At 40.0% G+C, this 23,792-nt stretch overlaps 2 protein-coding genes across 3 annotated transcripts in view; one reads left to right on the forward strand and one right to left on the reverse strand.

The window, feature by feature from the left end:
• The window catches only part of LRRC49 (leucine rich repeat containing 49), a 155,654-nt gene extending 155,437 nt beyond the window's left edge, over positions 1–217 (reverse strand). For both annotated transcript variants that reach the window (XM_068965868.1, XM_068965867.1), the window contains exon 1: positions 170–217. In XM_068965868.1, the coding sequence (XP_068821969.1) occupies positions 170–217 (48 nt within the window). The remainder of the gene's footprint in view (positions 1–169) is intronic.
• Positions 218–753: 536 nt separating this feature from the next.
• THAP10 (THAP domain containing 10) lies at positions 754–1,347 on the forward strand. The gene is given in 3 exon segments (XM_068993445.1): positions 754–885; positions 888–1,247; positions 1,249–1,347. Coding segments are annotated over 3 exon segments (591 nt in total).
• Positions 1,348–23,792: the final 22,445 nt, after the last annotated feature.

The following is a 23,792-nucleotide window of genomic DNA, read 5'->3' on the forward strand; positions in this document are numbered from 1 at the left end:
CTCCAAGTGCCTTGGTCCAGTCCAGGAACCTCAAGCCTCGGTCAGACAATAGCTTGAGTAGACTGAGCGGTCCTGGTCTCAACAATACAGCTCATCACCTAGGACAAAGACTCCAGTCAGAAAGGACGGTACAAATGGAAATCAAGAGAAAGTAGGAAACCCAACCTACGTTGCTCGCAGCCCGGCCAGAAACAGAGCGGTATTTCCCGGGAATCATGGCAGGAGACAGTCCAAGATCAGTTAGATCTGCCTTAGAAATGACGCTACAGCACAGATTGAGAGACCGAAAGGGGTCATCTCCTAGGCAACCCGCTCGGGAGTTACCATGGAAACTGCCATTTCCGGTCTGGTCCTCTCCCAAATCTACTGGTCAATGGACTCGTTAGAGCCTCTGGTTATATTTGAGGGGCCCAAAATATCAGCATTTCCTCGTTCTAGTGTCCCAGTTTCAGAAAAACAGAGCGTTAGGGTGGGGAGGAGAATAAAACGAGGAAGAGGCCGGCCACCTCGGTAGCTATGACAACCACCACTTCCGGTCCGTCGCTCTTTACCTCCCACCTCAGCTGGGCCCGCGCGAAATTTGTATCCCTTTGCCTGCTCTCAGGGGAAGACTGCTGGAAGGAGAAGGACCTCCAAAAGCCGGGTACTCTCCAAGGTAGGGGCAGCAGTTTGGCACTTTCTCGGGGCCAAAGAAGCAACAGCCGACACGGAGTCGGCAGGTGAGGGCGCTAGGAGTGCGAGGCCGTGCTCAGGATGCAGGTCCCCAGCTCCGCAGCTCCCAGCCCCGAGGCTGCTGCCGTACCCATCCGCTGCGGCAACACCACCAAGTCCGGGAAGTTGCTGTTTCGCTTCCCCAAAGGACGGGGCCGTGCGGCTGCTGTGGGACCGCTTCGTACCCGCTTCGTACGGGGCCGCCGACCAACTGGTACCCGTGCGGGGACAGCTCCGTCATCTGCTCCGAGCACTTCGCTCCCGCCTGTTTTGATGTCTCTTCGGTTATCCAGAAGAATCTGCACTTCTCCGAGCGCCTGAGACCCGTGGCGGGCGCCGCGTCCATTTTGCACCCGGTGTCCTCCCTGCTGAAACCTACGGGGAAAGCAGGGAGACTGAGCGGGCAACCGGGAAGGGAAGAAAGCCCCAGGCAGTCAGGCAGCCCCAGGCTACCCCAGGGCCAGCCTCCCGTACACTCCTCTGGCCCACGAAGAGGGCTTTCGGCTTCACAGATAAAGGGTCACCCAAAGAGGCCACCCGAGGGTCTTGCAAGAACCCCAATCTGTGGCTAGGCTCCTTCACTTAGTGTCATCTTGGGAGAATCACCTCACCACGAAGGTTTTTGTTAATCGGTGATCTCCAAGAGCCTATTTAGCATTACTCTGAAATCTTCTACCTCCTGTCCCCAAAACACACACGCACACTCTTTCCCTTCACATTATAGAGAAGCCTTCACTCTCCGCTCCTGAGTTTTTAAATACAAAGGATTTAATTTGAGTAAATCTCAAGAAATGAGGTACTTTAAACTTTCTGCATAGCATATCATTGCATGATAAGCTGCAAGAATGAGCAATTATACCGTCAAAATGGTGGGGGGAATGGGAGTGCGAGATGCTGATGAAGATAAGGCTTTGCTGATGGACATCCCTTCCCCCTCCTAAACTTCCTCTTGACTAGCTGCCTTTAAACTAAATCGTTCCAGTGAGCTGAATTCTCCTGTCCCGCTCTTTTCTGCCTACTTTCTCGGTACTCATAAGATTAATTACGCTGATTTTGCATCTGGTCACTACTGCCTTCTTCCCAACTTCCTAACTTCTCAGCCTTCTTTGGGTTAGTCAAACTTCAGCCCTATCAACATAACATAGATTAATTTATGACTCTTCATTGGATCTAAAAGGTGTTCAGTTTTAGAGTTAGGAGGAGTTCGCCAAGAAGTCAGCAGACCTGTAACTGACATTCTGGTTGTGAATATACAGAGGTATTCTTGAATTTTAGAGCTGAAGAAAACCTAAGTGATCATATAGTCTAGATTCACAATGTATGCACAAGGAAGCCAATCCAAGGTTAATTTCCTCAGGAGCCTATAATCTTTTCTCTAGGTCCAATCACCAGACAGAAACTTTCTGCAATACCAACCTCCTTCCTACATGGGGTGGGTGCTTGAAGTCGCTCAGTCGTGTCCAACTCTTTGCGACCCCATGGACTGTAGCCTACCAGGCTTCTCCATCCATGGGATTCTCCAGGCAAGAATACTGGAGTGGGTTACCATTTCCTTCTCCAGGGGATCTTCCCGACCCAGGGTTCGAACCTGGGTCTCCCGCATTGGAGGCAGATGCTTTAACCTCTGAGCCACCAGGGAAGCCCGGGGTGGGTGCTTAAAACCCTTTAATGATGTCCAGCAATTATTAAGGTGGAGAATAAAATTATTAACAAAATTCCTGCGTGCTTTTTGCCCCTGCTTGCAACAGCAGTCCTGCTCCAACCCATGGTCTTTGTTGCTCACTGTGCACCATTCATGCTGATCTTTTCTGTTTTTGAACATACTATATATTCTTTCCTACCAAGCCTTTTCTGAATTATTTCATATAATGCCCTGGAGTTATGCCCCTGCCATTCCCCATCATCACCCCATCATCACCGATTAAATCCTTTTACTTCAAAAATCTATTCAAACATCCTTCCCTTTTCATCTCCTTATTTTATATTCTCATTCTTCAAACACTTCAGTAGCACATATACTTCAGTTGCACTCATCACAGTTGTCATGAAATAATTATGTATTTTGCTTAATATAATGTTTGTCCTCACATTAGATTGGAAGTTCTCTGACCTCTGGGCTCTTATCTGATTTTTTCATTATTAGCAGTAACTAGAACAATATTTTTCAAATTTAAGGAATTCAGTAAATATTCGTGGAATGATTATATGACTATGAGAACAGTTTTCTTTAGTACAGTGGAATTTCAGTTCTCTGCCAGTTCCTCTACTCACCAAACTGTATAGCACTCAAGAAATCTCTACCTTTTCCTTGAACCAATTATCCACCATCGTTACCTAGCCAGTCTTCACCCAAGCCCATATTTATGCATCTATCTATGTCTCTGCTGCTGCTAAGCTGCGTCAGTCGTGTCCGACTCTGTGCGACCCCATAGACGGCAGCCCACCAGGCTCCCCCGTCCCTGGGATTCTCCAGGCAAAAACACTGGAGTGGCTTGCCATTTCCTTCTCCAGTGCATGAAAGTGAAAAGTGAAAGTGAAGTCGCTCAGTCATGTCCGACTCTTCGCAACCCCATGGACTGCAGACCACCAGCCTCCTCCGTCCATGGGATTTTCCAGCCAAGAGTACTGGAGTGGGGTGCCATCGCCTTCTCCAACATCTATCTATAGATATATGTAAATATGTAGTAAAAGAGTTAAATATTAATCATGTGCCACACACACCTTTATACTGTTTTTCTCTTTTTCATAATTCTACCATCTTAATCAAAAACTGGGAGAAGAAAAGCCAGGCTAATAAAACAACCAAAAGTTTTATAATACAACAAAGGCTAACTATTAAGAAATCCAGAATAGATACCAAATCTGTTTTTCAATTAACAAGGATATCCAGCCAGCATTTCTAACAATACATATTACGTTACTATATATGCTGAGTTATTAGGAGACTGTGTAGGTTTTAAAAATAGTACTTTAAAAGCATAGCAATAAATAGACTTGATAGCAGTAAATAATTTTAGCCTTGATAGCAATAAATTTAGATTTGATAGCAGTACATTTTTAGCCAGATCTGGACCCCAATAGCATCTCTAAAAAACGTTATCTGTGCCACCCACCTCTCACTCCTTCCCCCGCTCACTTTTTCTTTTCAGGACAAACTGACTAAACAGCAAATTTCCAGTCATTCTACAACATTTATTGAGGAGCTGTTGTAAACACGGGCTTTTCTGGTGGCTTGGTGGTAAAGAATCCACCTGCCAATGCAGGAGATGCCAGTTTGATCCCTGGGTATGGAAGATCCCCTGGAAAAGGAAATGGCAACCCATTCCAGTGTTCTTGGGACTTCCTAGTGGCTCAGATGATAAAGAATCTGCCCTCAATGAAGGAGACCTGGGTTCAGTCCCTGGTTTGGAAAGATCCTTGGAGAAGGGCATGGCAACCCACTCCAGTCCAGTGTTCCTGCCTGGGAAATCCCAAGGACAGAGGAGCCTGTTGGGCTACAGTCCATGGGATCACAAAAGAGTCAAACACAACTTTGCAACTAAACAACAATTTTAAACACTGTTTAAGGTGCTTGGTGCTGTAGGTAGATAAATAGAAGTATGAATGTAGGCTATCTTCAGGGAGCTTGAGGAAAGATTAGGGACCACCCCCAAGGGAGAAAAGGGGTTCTAATGAGCACCATACACTGGTAATTTGCTGAGTATAGCTAGGATTATTGTCTCTCCTTAACTATTAATTTTGCATTCTTATTTTTCTAACCCAACTGTATTTTTTAAACTTTAAATTCTGATACAGCAAAGTACAGCAAAGTGCTTAGATCATTAAATGACCAGAAGCTGAGCATGTGTAACCACTATGTAAATCAAAGAAATAAAACATTACTAGCAACTCAAGAGCCCAAGCCTCAGTCCCTCAGCCCTCCTCAAAGCAACCAAGTTTGCTTTCTTTTGAACTTAATATAAGTAGATTCATATTGTTGGCATTTCTTGCATCTGGCTTTTTTATTCACCATTATATTTGTGAGATTTATCCATGTTGTTGCATATAATATAGCAGTAATTTGTTTACATTGTTATATAGCAATCCATTGTTTAAATATACCAATATTTTAAAAATCTCTTCTATTGTTGGACATTTAGATTGTCAACGTTTGAGAGCCATTTTAAGTAACACTGCTGTAAATATCCTTCTATATGTCTTTTTCATATGATCTCCCTTAAGATTGACTAGTTTGATCTCATTACTTTCCAAGACTTTCAGGAATCTTCTCCAGCACTACAGTTCGAAGGCATCAGTTGTTCGGCATTCTGCCTTCTTTATGGTCCAGCTTTCACAACCATACCTGGCCACTGGGAAGATCATAGCCTTGACTATACAGAACTTGGTCGGCAGAGTAATGTTTCTAATTTTCAACACATTGTCTAGGTTTATCATCGCTTTCCTGCCAAGAAGCAATCGTCTTCTGATTTCATGGCTGCAGTCACTGTCTGCAGTGATTTTGGAGCTCAAGAAGAGGGAATCTGTCACTACTTCCGCCCTTTCCCCTTCTATTTGCCATGCAATAATGGGCCCAGATACCACGATCTTAGTTTTTAATATTTAGTCTTAAGCCAGCTCTTTTACTTCTCCTCCTTCACCCTCATCAGGAGGCTTTTCAGTTCCTCTTCACTTTCTGCCGTTAGAGTGGTATCATCCTTGTATGTGAGGTTGTCATTCTCCCACCTATCTTGATTCCCGCTTGTAACTCATCCAGCCTGGCATTTCTCATGATGGGCTCAGCATATAGGTTAAACCAACAGGGTGACAGCAGACAGCCTTGTACCCCTTGCTCGATCTTGAAACAAGCAGTTGTTCCATACTAGATTCTAACTGTTGCTTCTAAATCTGCATACAAGTTTCAGACTACTGGCAGCATAATCAGAGTTTATGTCGTTTCACATTCTTCCTTACCTTTAGGTTGTCAGTCTTTCACACTGAGTCCTTTTGAAGGGTTTACTTTGCATTTTTCAATTCATAAATGAAATTAAAGAACAACTTTTCAAATGTTAATTGAACACTTGGATAGCCTCTTGAGTGATAATGCCCATTTTTCTGTTGGATTATCTTTTTCTTATTGATTTAGAGTTCTTAATAAGTTTTGTCCTCACATCCTCTTATCCTCTTCACTCAATAGTGTTTTTTGTTGTACTGAGCTTTTTTCTTTTCTTTTTTTTTTTGGTGTACTTAGTTCTTAATTTTAATGTAAGCCAAACCAGCAATCTTTTTTTCTGAATACTTCATGCTTAAAACATGCTACTTTGCTTTTCTCCATAAACTTACTGTTTCATTTTTTCCTCATAGAGAGATGCCTATTGACTTAGCGTCTTTTATGGAGAAGAGTAGCATTTCTTCGTTGTCCTGCAGTGTCAACTTTGTCATAAATCAAGCTGTCATACACCCATTAGCCTGTCTCCACATTTTAAAATTCTGCTCCATTTACCTGTTTGCAAATCTTTACACCATTATCACAGAGCTTTAATTACTATAGCTTATGTTAAGAATTAATATCCAGGACTTCCCTTGTGGTCCAGTGGCTAAGACTCCATGCTCCCAATGCAGGGGGCCTAGGTTCAACCCCTGGTCAAGGGACTAGATTCTATATGCTGCAACCAAAGATTCCACATGCCGCAATTGAAAGAAAGATCTCACATGCCATCCCACATGCCACAACTAAAGAGCCGGCCTAGCCAAATAAGTTAAAAAATAATAATAATGATTAATACTCATTTGGCATATTTTCCTGATGAATGCTTATTTTCAATAATGATTGTTTTTTATGCTATTAGTTTAAATGTACTTTCTAAAATCCTTATTTCTTACAAGCCCTTAATCTAAATCAAAGCTGAGGTAATTGAGTAAGTAATTTTACTTTATATGAAGGTTACTATTGAAATTAAAAATCACAGAACATGGAAAATAAAACATGTGGTCATTGTACAGCCAAAAAAAAAAATATCCAGATGATTAATTAATTCCTCTTACCTCATTCATCTTCCTTATCCATTCATCTGTGGATGAGCCCTTAGGTTGCTTCCATATCTTAGCCATTGTAAATAATGCTGCTATGAACATTGAGCTGCACATTGAAAGATTTACAGTGTTTTTCTTTAATTTTAAAGGCCTTATTTTTTTAAGAAAAGTTTTAGGTTCCCAGCACAATTGAGAAGAAGATAGGTTTCCCAATTACCCACTGCACCCACACATGCATAGCCTTCTCCATTATCAACATCCCCCACCAGAGTGACACATTTGTTTCAGCTGATGAACCTACACTGATATATCATTATCACCCAAAGTCCATCCTTAACATTACAGTTCACTCTCTCATCTTTCTACTTTTTCAATTTTTATTTACCATTCTTCTCTTTAACTTCTTGAGCATTAAATTAGACCATTGATTTTCAGGATTTTTGTAGCAAATGGCAGATGGAGCAGCTGAGACTGACATGCTCATTTCCCAAAAGTAGAGTTCAGTAGAGTGGTATTATTTGAGGAAAAACTCTTGAAATGAAGATACATTAGAAATACCTAGTGAAATACTTTTTAAAATGGTGTTAAAACTGCAATCTAACTGAATCAAGCCTAATAAAATTTTTCTATAGTATTATGTACATTTAAGCATAAATGTACATAATGAGCATAGCCTTGACTGAATCCCACAAGTTTTAGATGGCAGATTATTTTTATTATTTAGTGGAAAACATCTTCTAATTTCCACTGTAATTTTATCATGGGTTTAGAAGTATATCAAACATTTCCAACGTGCAGGCATTTAGTAGTTGTATTTTTGTTAAAGACTTCTAGGTCAATTATACTGTCACCAGAGAATATACAACATATGGATTTAATCTTTTGAAATGTATTGAAACTATATGAGACCTAACATGGGTCAGTTTTTATGAATGTTCAGTGCACACTTGAGATGAACATGCATTCTGCAGTTGGGTACGTTTCTCCATTTATGTCTATTGATCATGTTGTTTAAATTTTTTATCCCTGTGGAATTTTTGCCTACTTACAAGTTATTGAGAGAGGTATGTTAAAAATCTTCTACCTCAGTTTTTAATTAACATATTTAGCCTTCGAACGAACAATTTTGTGTTACATATTTTGAAGCTGTGTTATTATATAGCACTAATAGAGCAATGCCAGCTTTCTGTAGGTTAATGTTGCCATAGTACATCTTTTTACACTCTTTTTGTTTCCGTCTTTCTGTATCCTTAAGAGTTTAGGGATTACTGTGTCTTATGGTTGTCCTTTGGAAAAGAACATATCTTTTGTCTCCTCCCGAGTTTTTCTCTTTGTTTTCCAATTTTACTATAATATGCATAGATATGGTTCCTTTGTCTTCATTTCCTCATTTACTTTTGGCTGTGCTGGGTCTTCATGGCTGCATGTGAGCTTCTTCTAGGTGCAGTAATGGGGCTGCTTTGTAGTAGTGGGGGGTGGGCTCCTCACTGTGTGGCTCCTCTTGTCATGGAGCATGGGCTCTATGGTGTTTGGGCTCGTGGGCTCTAGATGCACAGGTTCAGCAGTTGTGGCGCAGGGTTTAGTTGCCCCATGGCATGTGGAATCTTCCCGGACCAAGGATCAAACCCATGGCCCCTGCATTGGCAGACAGATTCTTAACTACGAGACCACTAGGAAGTCCCCTTTGTTTTCATTTTAGTAAATACATTTAGTACTTTTGTAAAACCATGATTAATGCCTTCTATTCATTTTGGTAAATTCTCAGATATTATTTGTTCAAATATTGTTTCTGTGCCATTTTCTCTGTTTTACTTTTGGGCTACAATTAATATTACATGTTATGCTTTTTCATCTTATCTGCTATTTGTTTTAATGACCTTTTCTATAGTTTCCATCATTTTGTCTTTCTCTCCCTAATTCTAAATATTTTCTTTTGACTCGTGTTCCAGTTGATTAATACATACTGGAAATTCTGTTGCTTAAGCTTTTAATATAAATCAGTTCAGTTCAGTTCAATTCAGTCGCTCAGTCATGTCCGACTCTTTGCGACCCCATGAATCACAGCACGCCAGGCCTCCCTGTCCATCACCATCTCCCGGAGTTCACTCAGACTCACATCCATTGAGTCAGTGATGCCATCCAGCCATCTCCTCCTCGGTTGTCCCCTTCTCCTCCTGCCCTCAATCCCTCCCAGCATCAGAGTCTTTTCCAATGAGTCAACTATTTGCATGAGGTGGCCAAAGTACTGGAGTTTCAGCTTTAGCATCATTCCCTCCAAAGAAATCCCAGGGCTGATCTTCAGAATGGACTTGTTGGATCTCCTTGCAGTCCAAGGGACTCTCAAGAGTCTTCTCCAACACCACAGTTCAAAAGCATCAATTCTTCGGCACTCATGTATGTGCAAAAAAATTTATATTTAAAGATTTCTGATCTATGGATTATTTTAATAAATTATAGTTTATATGTACAGTAGATTATATACAGCCATAAAAATTATATGTAGACTATTTAATAACATAGAAACATGCATTAAAGAGGAAAATAAGATTATAAAACATATGATCAGAATTTTAATAAATAAAAGACAAAGATAAGAAATATACCAAAATATGAAGTTGTTAGCTACAAATGATGGAATTATGGCTAATTTTTTCTTTTTGCTTCTCCATTTGGCACAAATTTTCTTCAGTGATAAAATGTATAAAGAGAACAAAAGTTATTTCTTAAAGCCTGAATAAATTCCTAAAACTCCATTTTATCAGCTGTACATCTATTTTGTAAAGAAATATGTACTTATTCTAGACTTTTATAATTCTTGGTTTAGAAGTAGACATAGCTGTCAAAATTAGTCAAAATTTTATAAACACAAAGATAAGATTTCAATTTTTATTTAAATCCTCAATAATAGTAGGTATAATTATTCATGTTACAAAGGGACTCTTTACTAAAATTTCTTCATAAAGTTTCTTTAACTTGGGTATTAATAGCTTGTGAAAAGATGGGCTGAATAAAGGACAGAAATGGTATGGACCTAACAGAAGCAGGAGATATTAAGAAGAGGTGGCAAGAATACACAGAAAAACTGTACAAAAAAGATTTTCATGACCCAGATAATCACGATGGTGTGATCACTCACCTAGAGCCAGACATCCTGGAATGTGAAGTCAAGTGGGCCTTAGAAAGCATCACTATGAACAAAGCTAGTGAAAGTGATGGAATTCCAGTTGAGCTGTTTCAAATCCTAAAAGATGATTCTGTGAAAGTGCTTCACTCAATATGCCAGCAAATTTGGAAAACTCATCAGTGGCCACAGGACTGGAAAAAGTCAGTTTTCTTTCTAATCCCAAAGAAAGTCAATGCCAAAGAATGCTCAAACTACCGCACAATTGCACTCATCTCACACACTAGTAAAGTAAAGCTCAAAATTCTCCAAGCCAGCAATACATGAACCGTGAACTTCCAGATGTTCAAGTTGGATTTAGAAAAGGCAGAGGAAGCAGAGATCAAATTGCCAGCATCCACTGGATCATGGAAAAAGCAAGAGAGTTGCAGAAAAATATCTATTTCTGCTTTATTGACTATGTCAAAGCCTTTGACTGTGTGGATCACAATAAACTGGAAAATTCTGAGAGAGATAGGAATACCAGACCACCTGACCTGCCTCTTGAGAAACCTGTATGCAGGTCAAGAAGCAACAGCTAGAACGTGACATAGAACAACAGACTGGTTCCAAATAGGAAAAGGAGTACGTCAAGGCTGTATATTGTTACCCTGCTTATTTAACTTATATGCAGAGTACATCATGAGGAACACTGGGCTGGAAGAAGCACAGGCTGGAATCAAGATTGCCGAGAAAAATACAAATAACTTCAGATATGCAGATGATACCACCCTTATGGAAGAAAGTGAAGAAGAAATAAAGAGCCTCTTGATGAAAGTGAGAGAGAAGAGTGAAAAAGTTGACTTAAAGCTCAACATTCAGAAAACTAAGATCATGGCATCTGGTCCCATCACTTCATGGCAAATAGAGGGGAAAACAATGGAAACCATGGCTGACTTTATTTTTTTGGGCTCCAAAATTACTGCAGATGGTGACTGCAGCCATGAAATTAATAGATGCTTACTCCTTTGAAGGAAAATTATGACCAACATTGATAGCATATTAAAAAGCAGAGACATTACTTGCCAACAAAGATCCGTCTAGTCAAGGCTATGGTTTTTCTAGTAGTCATGTATGGATGTGAGAGTTGGACTGTGAAGAAAGCTGAGTGCCAAAGAATTGATGCTTTTGAACTGTGGTGTTGGAGAAGACTCTTGAGAGTCCCTCGGACTGCAAGGAGATCCAACCAGTCCATCCTAAAGAAGATCAGTCCTGGGTGTTTACTGGAAGGACTGATGTTGAAGCTGAAACTCCAGTACTTTGGCCACCTCATGCGAAGAGCTGACTCATTGGAGAAGACCCTGATGCTGGGAAAGATTGAGGGCAGGAGGAGAAGGGGACGACAGAGGATGATATGGTTGGATGGCATCATCTGCTCAATGGACATGGGTTTGGGTGGACTTCAGGAGTTGGTGATGGACAGGGAGGCCTGGTGTGCTGCAGTTCATGGGGTCGCAGAGAGTCAGACACGACTAAGTGACTGAACTGTACTGAACTGAACAGCTACCAAAGGTGCTCACTGAAATATTTTTTCAATGTTCTAGGTAAAATTACAAAGCACTTCTTTTCATTTCTCTCTCATTATTTTTTCTTCCCACAACCCTTCTTACATTTTCCATAAACCTTTTATTAGCCCCTCCACGTAATGTGTAGGTACTCAGTTTTGTTTTGTTTTTTTTTTTTTAGTTCTTTAATTTCAAAAATTTTATACCGTATTGGTTTTGCCATACATTGACATGAATCCACCACAGGTGTACATGAGTTCCCAACCCTGAACCCTCTCCCACCACCCTCCCCACATCATCTCTCCGGGTTACCCCAGTGTACTCAGTTTTAGATTACCTTCTAAATATCCAAATTCTCTTCCTTTCTACATCTTATTTTCCCTACAAGTAAAAATTTCCATTTCACACTGTAATTTTTCTCAGGAAAGCATTAACAACATTAAAGCCAATCATGTCATCTTACTGAAGTATTCCTCATAATGTATAGAGGGCTGATGATTATGTTTTCTAAGATAATGTTACTGCTTTACTCTAATATTTAGTACTGTTACAATAATAGCTAGTAGTAGTATCTCTTCCAGCTGTTAATTTGGGGGAAATATAATGGGTTGTAAACAAATAGCTTAATAGCAAATAGGTTTCTGCTTGACCACAGTGCTTAGAACTTTTTAATTTAGAAATAGTAAAGAACAGTATGGCAGAGTTCTTAAGATCTTGGCCTATCAAGCCAGCTTGCCTAGGTTCAAATTCCAGCCTTCCTGGTCCGTGACGTTGATAAGTATTATCTGTACTCTTTTACTACTTATAACTTTAAAGAAATAAAATCATATAAAGTAGATCTTACCTTTGATATAATTCTCCTCTGATTTATATTTTTAGATTGCATGTAAGAATCAAGTTATACAAACACAATGGATGTAGGCCTGCATATATCTTTTGTAATTAGTGTTTTTGGTTTCTTCGGCTAAATACCCATGAGCGGAATTGTTGGCTCGTATGGTAGTTCTATATTTAATTTTTTGAGGAATCTCCGTATTTTCCATAGTGGCTGCACCAATTTACATTCCCATTGACAGTGCAGGAAAGGGTTCCCTTTTTCCGACACCCTTGCCAATACCTGTTATTTGCTATCTTTTTTGTAATAGCCATTGTGACAGATATGAGGTGATGTCTCATCGTAGTTTTGACTTGCATTTCCATGATGATTGGTGATGTTGAGCATCTTTTCATGTGCCTGTTGGTCTCTGTATGTCTTCTTTGGAAAAATGCCTGTTCAGATCCTTTACCCATTTTTCAATTGGGCTATTTGAGTTTTGTTATTGAGTTGAATTCTTTTTATATTTTGGTTATTAACCCCTCATCAAATATATCATTTGCAAATATCTTCTCCCATTAAGTAGGCAGACTTTTAGTTTTATTGATAGCTTCCTTTGCTGTGCAAAGGCTGTGGCTTTATGTTAAATAGAATATATGGAACTTAAAGTTTATATATTACTATTTACTTTTTACATACATATTTTTGATTATCAAATTTTCTTTTATTATTGGATGAGTTTATTGGGGGGTTATATTTACCTCAATGACTTCCATATTATTCTTCATTTATTTATTTAATAAATACTTACTAAACATACTTGTGCCAGACAGTTGCCGTAGACACTAAGGATACATTGGTGAATAACACAGACAAAGATTCTGCCCTCTTGGTGCTGAGCTTTTAGTGAGGAGCCAGATAAGAAACAAGGAAATAAGTGAATAATCTCAGATAGTGATTACTGCTTTGAAGAAAATCAGCAGAGTAAGATGGCACAGCATCATTCAGGTGGGGGAGAGCATTTACTCTTTTAGGTAGTGTAGTCAGTAAAGGCCTCTATGAAGACACAATATATGATCAGAGAATATGATATATGACCTGAATGATCAGAAGAAAATGAAAGTCGTTCAGTTGTGTCCAACTCTTTGTGACCTCATGGACTATACAGTCCCTGGAATTCTCCCAGCAAGAATACCGGAGTGTGTAACCTTTCCCTTCTCCAGGAGATCTTCCCAACCCAGGGATCAAACTCAGGTCTCCTGCATTGCAGCAGATTCTTTACCAGCTGAGCCACCAGGGAAGCCCAAGAGTACTGGAGTGGGTAGCCTATCCCTTCTCTGGCATATCTTCTTGACCCAGGAGTTGAACCAGGGTCTCCGGCATTGCAGGGGGATTCTTTACCAACTGAGCTCTCAGGAACAGCACATGCTCTGGAGTTTGAGGAATAGCAAAATAGCTAAGGTGTTGCTGGAGATAATGAAGTAGGCAGAGAATGATTAGAGGTGAGATTGGAGTGGTATATAGGACCATACCACCTAAGACATTTAAGGTCACAAGCGTTTTATTCTGGGCTTAAATTCTGTTTTGAATGTATTCTTTGAGCTGGCTTAGCTAGTACTTATTTCTTATTCTTAAAAAACTTGATTAGATACACATGTAAAAACATTAGACCTAGGTGAGAGAAGAAAGAAATGGCAGGTGTGAATATCAAATTTGATCAGTCAAAAATAAGCCTCTAGGAATTCTGGAAAGATGGTAGTGGTGAACGGGGTCATTTCTTTAAATCTCCCCAAATTTCTCCATGAAAGCAAATAGCGTAGTTCCTACTCTGTTAGTAGCGAAAAACCTTGTACCAGATTAACCCTCCCATGGATGACGTGTAAATTTGGGGAAGAAACATACCAGACAGCTCTGGAGGCGGGGACTAGGGAGCATCTAAAGCAAGTAGGACCATGAAGTCAGTCTTCAAGAGTTGAGTTGCCCTAGGGGAGATGTCCTCTACGTGCCTTTCCACCTGGCTACGCTCCCTGTTCCACACTGTGAAAGGCAGTAGAACTCAGGCAGAAAACTGCAGCCTTACTGGCTTGAGGAGTCAAAGGTGAAAACTGAGGACTATCAGAATGAAAAGTAATAGTCATGGAAAATAAGAAGCCACTCAGGAGGGGGAACCAAAATCTGCTTACAAATTCTACCCAGATCCTTGACTAATCACTTTTATGTTTTATGGAGAGACCTCAAGGGACCCAGCAAAAAGCAGCAGTTGGAAGCCTTACTTTAGTTGCTATCCATCATAGTGGGAACAGGGAGTTTGATTCCAGCCAAGTTAACTGGCTATTTGGACAAAATCCATCATGCTTTGGAAGAAGAAAACAGAATTTATCATCCAAAATATCCTGTGCAAAATTTAGAATTATTATTTATGCAGAGAAATTGGAAAGCATGACTCATAATCAAGACAAAAATAATTGATAGAAACCAACCCCAAGATAACCAGTTGTGATTACCAGGCAAGAACTTTAAAGGAGCTATTATAAATATGTTTAAATAGGAAAATATAGCAATATGGAAAGAAGAGTTAGGGAATCTCTGCAGAGAAAAGGAAGCTATAAAAAAAGGGCCAAATGAAAGTTCTAGAACTGAAAACAGACTATCAAAACTGACACAAAAAGAAACAGAAAATCTGACTATCTTTACAGTTATTAAAGAAATTGAATTTATAATTATCCTTCCTTTCACAAAGAAAAGTCTAGGCCTAGATGACTTCACTTATAAATTTTATCAAACCCATAAGAAAAAATGCCAATGTTACACAGCTCTTTCAAGAGAAATGGACTGTTAAACACTTGATTTCATGTTTTGAGTTTAACTCATCACTCTATTACCAAAACTAGGCAAAAAAAATAAATAAATAAAAGAAATTACAGGCCAACATCCCCTGTGGAATAGATGCAAATATATTTAACTTTTAGCAAACACATCCTGCAATATATTATAAGACTAATATAATATGTCCAAGTATAGTTTAGCTCAGCAATGCAAGGTTATCTTTACATTTAAAAAAATCAATGAATGTAAGGACTTCCCTGGCACTCCAGTGGCTAAGACTCCCAGTGCAGGGGGCCCAGGTTCAATCCCTGCTTGGGGAACTATATCCCATATATTACAACTAAGAGTTCGCATATACCACAATGAAGATTGAAGATTCTGTGTGCTGCAACTAAGACCCAGAGCAGCCAACTGAATAAATAAATACTTAAAAAAAAAAAAAAATCAGTGAATGTAATTCACCACATTGAGAGAATAAAGGATACAAATCATATCATCTCATTAGATTTAGAAAGAATATTTGACCTCAACATCCATTCATGATTAAAAAAAAATAAAGGAAACCTCTTAGTAAAATAGGAATAGGAGGGAACTTAATTTCTCAATCTGATGAATGGCAGCTGTGAAGTATACACTAATAATATCATAGTTAATGTTCAGGGGCTGAAAGCTTTATTCTTAAGATCAGGAACAAGGCAAAGATATCCATTCTTCAATATTCCTATTTAACATTCTGCTAAAGATCCTAATTAGTTCAGTAAAGATAAAAAGAAAGAAAATACATAGATGTTTAAAAGGAAGATAAAAATCTGTTTCTTTCTATAGATGACACGATCATATACATAGAAATGCCTATAGGATCTATCGGAAAGCTACTAAAGCCAAAAAGTGAGTTAATAGTCAAAGTACAAAAATCACTATTTCTATATAATAGCAATAAGTAATTATGGAGAATGAAATTTTAGAAATCCATACCACTTACATAAGAATTCCCTGGCAGTCAAGTGATTAGCACTCCATGTTTCCATTGCAGGAAGCCTGGGTTCAGTCCCTGGGGAACTAAGATCCCACAAGTCACATGGCAGAGCCAAAAAAAAAAAAAAAAAAAATCCATACCACTCACAATATGGAAGTGCAAAGTATTTAGAGTAACCAAGGGTTGGAGAGAGAAAGAGCAAGTGAAATTCTCATACATGGCTGTTGAGAACATAAAGTGTCACAACACTTTGGAAAACAGTTTTGCAAACTTTCATAAAAGTAACATACCCAAATCATTCGACCACATAATTTCATTCCTTGGTATCTGTCCAAGAGACATTAAAATATATAGTCACACAAAGACTTTTACACAAATATTCTTAAAAGTCAAAACCTGAAAACAACCCAAATGCTCATCAACAGGTAAATGGATAAACAAATAGTATTATATTCAAACAACGAAATTCTCTCAGCAAAGAAAAAAAGCAGATGAACAAACATACATGTAACACCATGAATGAATTTTGAAAACATGGTGGTTGGTGGTTTAGTCACTAATTTGTGTCCAACTCTTGCGACCCCGTGGACTGCCAGGCTCCTCTGTCCTGCTGAGAGAAAAAATTCAGACTCAAAAAAGAGTACACACTCAGTATTTCTGTTTATGTGAAAGTTTAGAAAAGAGAAAAACAAACCTGTATTAATAGAAAGGAAGTAAGTGGTTGTCTAGGACTGGGGCGGGGAGGACACTACCTCAAAGGGGCAGAAGGAAGTGTTTGGGGGCTATGCAAGACTTTTATATTATGATGTGTTGAACGGCACATTGGTACACACAGTTGCAGTCGTGTAAGTCACACCTTTGTGAAGCTGACTGAAGAAAAAAGCAACACATGCTAATTACCAAATGACCAACACAAACAATAAATTCAATGAATTCAAAGTAGGCTTCACAGAACAGGTAAAACTCGAATGACCCTTTGAGGAGAAATAGGATATAGATATGTTATATGTTTTAAGAAGAAATGGAAAGCAAAGACAAAGTCAACACTGGCATGAAAGCGGAAAAGGATGGGCTAGAGCAGGGTTTCCCAATCGCAGGTCTGGAGATCACTACCAGTGGGTGGCCTGTGAGGAGCCTGTGTCACACAGCAGGAGGTCAGCAGCGGGTAATTCAACAAAACTCATCTGCCACTTCCTTTCCGCTCGCATTACAGCCTGAACAATAGCTTCTCCCCGCCCCCAGCCTACCCCACCACCCCCATTAGTGGGAAATTGTCTTCCATGAAACCACTCACAGGTGGAAAGAGGTTGAGGATCTCCTCCAAAAGGGTTGAAAGAAAGTGAAAGTGAAGTCGCTCTGTCGTGTCCGACTCTTTGCGACCCCATGGACAGTAGCCTACCAGGCTCCTCAGTCCATGGAATTTTCCAGGCAAGAGTACTGGAGTGGGTTGCCATTTCCTTCTCCTTCTCTGGGTTGGGGGTCTTCCCAACCCAGGGATTGAACCCCGGTCTCCTGCACTGCACGCAGACGCTATTACATTGAAAGCAGATGCTCTTACAATGAGATTCCTAGGATGTGGGAGGAGAAAGCTAGAAGCAGAATGTTGCCAAAACAAGGGGATTAATCCTTATCCTTTGAGCTCTGAATGACCTTTTGCAATTTTTTAATGGGAAAGTATGTTAGGCAAATGAATCTGGAATATGGTGTGAAAAGAACTGACAGAGAGAATTGGCTTCCACTGTAGCAGAGGCGGGTTCAATCCCTGATGGGGAACTAGGATCCAGCATGCTTCAGCCTGCACTGCTCCTCCCCAGCCCCGCAAAAAAAACAGAGAGAGAATTGGCTAGGGTTAAGATGACAGACTTCCATAATGGTCTTGGCTTGAGAAGATAAAAGACTGAACTAGAGTAGGGGAAGGTAAAGAATGGAGGCAACAAGAAGGAAGAATTGATTGGACACAGTGATTAATTTAGACACTGGATTGGTGAGCAAGGAGAGACTGGTACACCATGACTGAGTTTTTAAGCCTGAGTACATAAAAACAGCAGTGTAATTAGTAAAAATAAGAAGGAGCCAGTGTGTGGAGAAAGATAGTGATTTCAGTTTTAGGAATCAGTTGTCCGAGAGACCTACCATGACCTTACTCTTACTCTCCCTTAAGGCTGGATGAAATGTCATTGCATCTAGCAAAGCATGTCATGCTTAACCCACCAGAGCATTTATCACTTTGTTGTAAATGACTGTTTACCAATATCCCCCCACTAGTCTCCATCTTGAATGTGAGGATTGTCTTTCATTAGTATTTCCATGTGCCAAGCACTGTTCTAAAGGTCTAAGGGGTTTGCAGATGTGCTTGGCATGCTTATAAGTTATCTGCTAATACATGTTGAATTTGAGAGAATAATGGAGCAGGAAAGCAGATGCCTTTCTCAGGCAATTAAGAGTGGTGAGGCATGGAGATGTAGCCTTGGGAGACATTTACAGAAAAGTAATACTTGAGCCATGATGTAGAATCCCTAAAGGAGAGCTTATAACACTCCCGTGGCATTTAATGTCTTCATTACTTACCTAGCGAAACTGCTCCAAAATAGGAAGCAGCAGAGACCAAGAAAATTGTACAAGCCTGCGTTATCTATTAATCAACAACTTCTGAGTATTCTGGAACTGGCCCTTGAGATAACTGGCAAAACAAAATCAAACAAACAGAAAGACCCCAACTCTGTCTGGTGTTTGATGCTTGCCTCTTCCCTTTCTGTGCCAAGAATAATGAAGCAGTGACATTGAGAAAGTAGGAGAAAAATTCTAGGAAGATGGCAGCAGCCTGAATGCACCTATCCTGGCTGAATACAGAAACTTGGATGCAGGCTGCACCACTCACCAGCTATATGAGCTTAGACAAGTTACTTCATCTCCTGGGGCCTCACCCTTCTTGTCTGAGAAACTGTGATTTTAGTACAGACATCCTATTTTTGTTGAGAGGGTTAAGTAAGTTACAATATGCAAAACTTTCAGAAACAGTGCTTGACAGACTGCATAACTCTTAGCTAGAATCGGGGATGTGCGGTGGTTAAGAGGATGGACCTTGTAGCTCACTGTCTGGACTTGAATCCTGGCACAGCCGCTTACCAGGCATGTTACTTGACCTTTCTGTACCGTGTTTCCTTATCTGTAAAGTAGGACTGTTATTAATACCTTTATCATGGGCTTGCTGTGAAAATTAAATGAACATCAACTGCTGAGAAGAGTGCCCAACACAGAATAAACATTATGTCGGTGTTAACTGTAACTTCCATCAACTCTGTACCCCTTAGATCTTGATTCTCAAGCCTGTCTTCAGTTACGTCCAGACTCTTCAGTGGCCTCTCATCAGTCAATAGGACTATTGAAGGTTTTCAAATACGGTCACACAGTGACACTAGATGGGGTTGCTGAGCTAAAGCACCTAAGAAAGGCTGGGCAGTCATTATCAGAACTTTGGAGTTGAGTGAGACTTGAGGGATGATCCAGTCTGCTCTTTTCATCTTGCAGATTAAGAAACTAAAGATCAGGGAAGTTATCTGATGTAACCCCAGCCTGAAATGTTCTCAACAATCCAGTCTCTTCATTTCTGGTAAACCCCATCCAATTTCTTATCAGAAATGATGGAAAAATGAAGCTGGATATGTTTACAAATGTGACTTCTTCTCTAAAATAATTTGATCAAGCCCAAGTGATACTGAAATCTCCAAAGAGGTGGGACCAGGCTGCTGTCATTCACTGACTGCTCTGTCTGGCATATAGTAGATCCTCAGTTAATATTTGTTGTATGAATAATAGGGATCTACCATGTTTTTAAAGCTCTAGAGATTTTTAGATCTTCCTCAATATCTGTTCCATGCTGTCTGAAGTGGATTCCCTTGACATACATGTCTATTCTTCTCTGTCTAGCTTCCATGAAGATGTCAGAGCTGAAAAGAACTTTGGAAAAATCATCCAGCCAAAATCCCTCATCTTGTCAACGAGAAAACTAAACGAGGTGATTTGTCTGGGGTCAGCTAACTGACTGATCAGTGGCAGAGCAGAGATTAGAATTTTCCCTAACTCATAATCTTTAATAAAAATTCAAACTGCTTTAAGAGACCATCAGATTTTTTTCCCACCTGTCCTTTTAAATGTTCCCAAAACTTTCCTCCAGGTAACAGATGACTCCAGCTTATTATTAATTTTGAAAAACAAATGTTTTTGTAACTTCCCTCTGGGAGCAAGCTTACCTTTCATATCCTTTTTTTCCTGCTGATTCCATTCAAACTACTAACCTGCCCTATCACGGCTACTCACCCATCTACCCTTTGTCCCTTCTGGATCTTAATCCCGGCCCTTGAAGAAACAGTAGGTCCTCTTTCCACTGGTGTGAGTAAGGATGGGTCTTCAGATATTTCTAGGAGGCTGTCCCTGCCTTGGTATTAACAGTTTCAGAACAGACGGATTCCAGACATCTAGAACACATCCAGGATTGTTCTAAGATGGTTCTATTCAGGGTCTCAAAAGTTATGTTGGACTGTGTGATAACATAACCCAGGGTGTCCCTAAACAGAGTGTGCCTTAGCTGGACTAAATGACATTCAGGTATTTTTGCTACCACCACCTAGGAAATGAAGAATTTCTATATCCAAGAACAGTTTCCCTGATATCCCAACAATTTGTCTATAAGTTCTAAGGAGCAGTTTATTTCTTTACCAACCCTATAATAGATTTTTCAAGTGACCATAAATTCTTCTACTGTCATCAAGAGGTAAAATTTATTTGGTCACTCCTTGAATCTGGCTTGGCTATATGACTCACTTTCACCAATAGGACATTAGCAAAAGTTATCCATACTGAAGTTTTGAAAATGCTTGAGTATCAAGCTTTGTCTTCCTCCTGTGCTTGGAAACCTAATATCACTATATGAATGAGCCCAGGCTGGCCTGCTGGAGGATGAGAGGCCGTGTGCAGAAGAAATCAGACTCTTACAAGAGCCTTGGAAATGTCTTCAGAAATAAGGTCCCCTTTCACTCTAGGCATAGATCCACACCATGGTTTCAGATCAAAATTACTCTCCTCATGGGCATGACATCTCTCTTAGATTCTAATTATGGAACTGCCCTGGTCTAGATTTCCTCTTTTATTAAAGTGACAATAATTTTCTCCTTTTTGACAATGTTTTCATCCTTTTAGACTACACACACTTTTGGAAACTCTAAACTGTATCACAACTTGATCTCCAACATCTTCCCAGGCTCCTTAACCACTATTCTGGATCCCTAAACCAGACCACTCAGGAAGTTACTTCTAAGTATTCATCCTCTGGGTTAACCTCGTAGCACAATGTGAATGTTTTTTCACTGATTCAACAAACTGAGGATAAAATCAATCATGACAGAAGCAGGCCTCCCTTTAAAGACCTTACAGCATTTCTAAAAATTCTTTAAACCAATTCCAATCATGTTTTAGTTCGAATTTGATTCCCAGTGGGGAACAGGATAAAACGATGACCTTAAGAGGGATAAGAATTACCTAATAGGCTTATTCAGAATAGTTCTGTCCTGAGCTGTTTTACTGTTTGGAGTTGATGCAACTTCACGCGAATCTGCTGCTGCTAAGTCGCTTCAGTCATGTCCGACTCTGTGCGACCCCAAGACGGCAGCCCACCAGGCTCCCCCATCCCTGAGATTCTCCAGGCAAGAACACTGGAGTGGGTTGCCATTTCCTTCTCCAATGCATGAAAGCGAAAACTAAAAGTGAAGTCGCTCAATCGTGTCCGACTCTTAGCGAACCCATGGACTGCAGCCTACCAGGCTCCTCCATCCATGGGATTTTCCAGGCAAGAGTACTGGAGTGGGTTGCCATTGCCTTCTTTGTCACGCAAATCTGACGTGTCACCAAAAAGTGGTAACCAACTATCTGGCATTCACTCATTTCTAAAAATGAAAAACCACAGTGGAGTTAGCACGACACTGCGGGAGGATTTTTATGACAAAGTGTGGGATGCTCTGCAACAGTCCCAATTCAATTTGCTGATGACTCACCCCTCCAATTTTCAAGTCTATAAATCAATGGGGAAAACCACGCCCTGCATCTTTGATTCAGCATCAGTCTTTGCTGTTGGAATCCTCAGAGAGTTGCTGGGGGAAATGACAGGGCTTTGCTCTGCATACAAGAATTTTGCCTGGACACATTCCAAACTTAATAAGCTGTCCTCTGGATTTTGAAACAAACTAAAAGAAACCAAGACAATCTCTCAGTTTCTAAAGCTCAACCTGTCAAAAATAGGAAGGTTTGGGGCTGAGTTTCCTCAACTAGGAAACATTTCAGTAAATAATTTTTTTCTACCTGCAGCTCAGTGTTTTAATTTTAATAATATTTTCTTATTGTTAAAGGGACAATGTATTGAGTGTAGGAGATTAAGAATAAACAAATAGGCAAGAATAAACAAAAGTCACCTATTAATTTAAGACCCTGCCTAAGCATGGGTGGGGAAAGGTTATAAACATTAAACTGTAACACTTTTGTCTCTGTTACATTTCCACCTTCCCAACCCAGGGAAGATCCCCTGGAGGAGGGCATGGCAACCCACTCCAGTATTCTTGTCTGGAAAATCCCATGGACAGAAGAGCCTGGCAGGCTATAGTCCATGGGGTCGCCAAGAGTCAGACAGGACTGAGTGACTGAACACACACACACACTAATTAGCTCCAGTCAAAAAAAAGGGAGGTTGCTGGAAACGTATCAGGGACAAAAGTGTTACTGTTTAATGTTTACAACCTTTCCCCACCCATGCTTTTTAAAGAGGCTTTGTGTGCGTGTGCGCCTGTGCTGCTTAGCTACTGAACTTGTAGATGATAATAACCTGTAGAGCTACAGACCAGCGGCCTCTAATGGCACACAGCCCGAGGGGGTCACCAGTCCTGAGTCTGCATATATATCCCGCAGCTTCCTAACCACCGTTTCTGGATTCGGTAGTCCGGTTTTGTGTTGAAGACTCTGATAGGTTCACCCTGGGTCAATCACTTCTCAGGTCCAATCACCTATCGCTGGAAGGGTGGGGCCACTTGCTACACATATGGCAGCCTAAAATTCCCCTTCTGTATTTGGAAGGATGAGGCGATGGCTAGGACATGTTGTTTTAGAAGATCAAGTAGGGAGGAAATGATTAATATCGATTGTGCAAATGTAATGCAATCCAGAATCCATGAATATTAACATTTCAGTGCATTTTATTACTTGATATACTATTTACAGCAGTGTATATGAATTTTGTATTTGATGTACTATATATGTAGCTCTGTGCTTTGAGCTTTCATTTAATAGTATATCACAAGCCTTTCCTCTCATCATTAAAAAAATTTCCTTTGATAATACTCCATTGTATGGATATTACTGTAATTTATGAAATATTGGGTATTTGTGTGATTTTCAAGTCCCTACCACTTTTTATAAACTGCAGCAAATATTCCTATACCTTAGTCTTTGCATACATTTCTGATGAGTTCCTTAGAGATACCTAGAAGTGGGATTACTAGTTCAATACTTGTAAATATTTATTTACCGCCAATTAGTTTTTTAGAAAGTCTGTACCAAAGGGCCTCTCACTATCAATGACTAAGTGTCATCATCTCATTTTGTCACCAATTCTTACCCATTTGTAAAAACAAAACAGAGCATGAAACTGGGCGTGGCCAGTGTGTACTATTTTTACCAATCTTTGTATTGCATTCAACTCCTGACTCAGGCTGACCAAGGTTTAAAACTGCTGCTGCTGTGTCACTTCAG

Source organism: Capricornis sumatraensis, chromosome 2 (assembly GCF_032405125.1).
Source record: "Capricornis sumatraensis isolate serow.1 chromosome 2, serow.2, whole genome shotgun sequence".
NCBI classification, from domain to species: domain Eukaryota; kingdom Metazoa; phylum Chordata; class Mammalia; order Artiodactyla; family Bovidae; genus Capricornis; species Capricornis sumatraensis.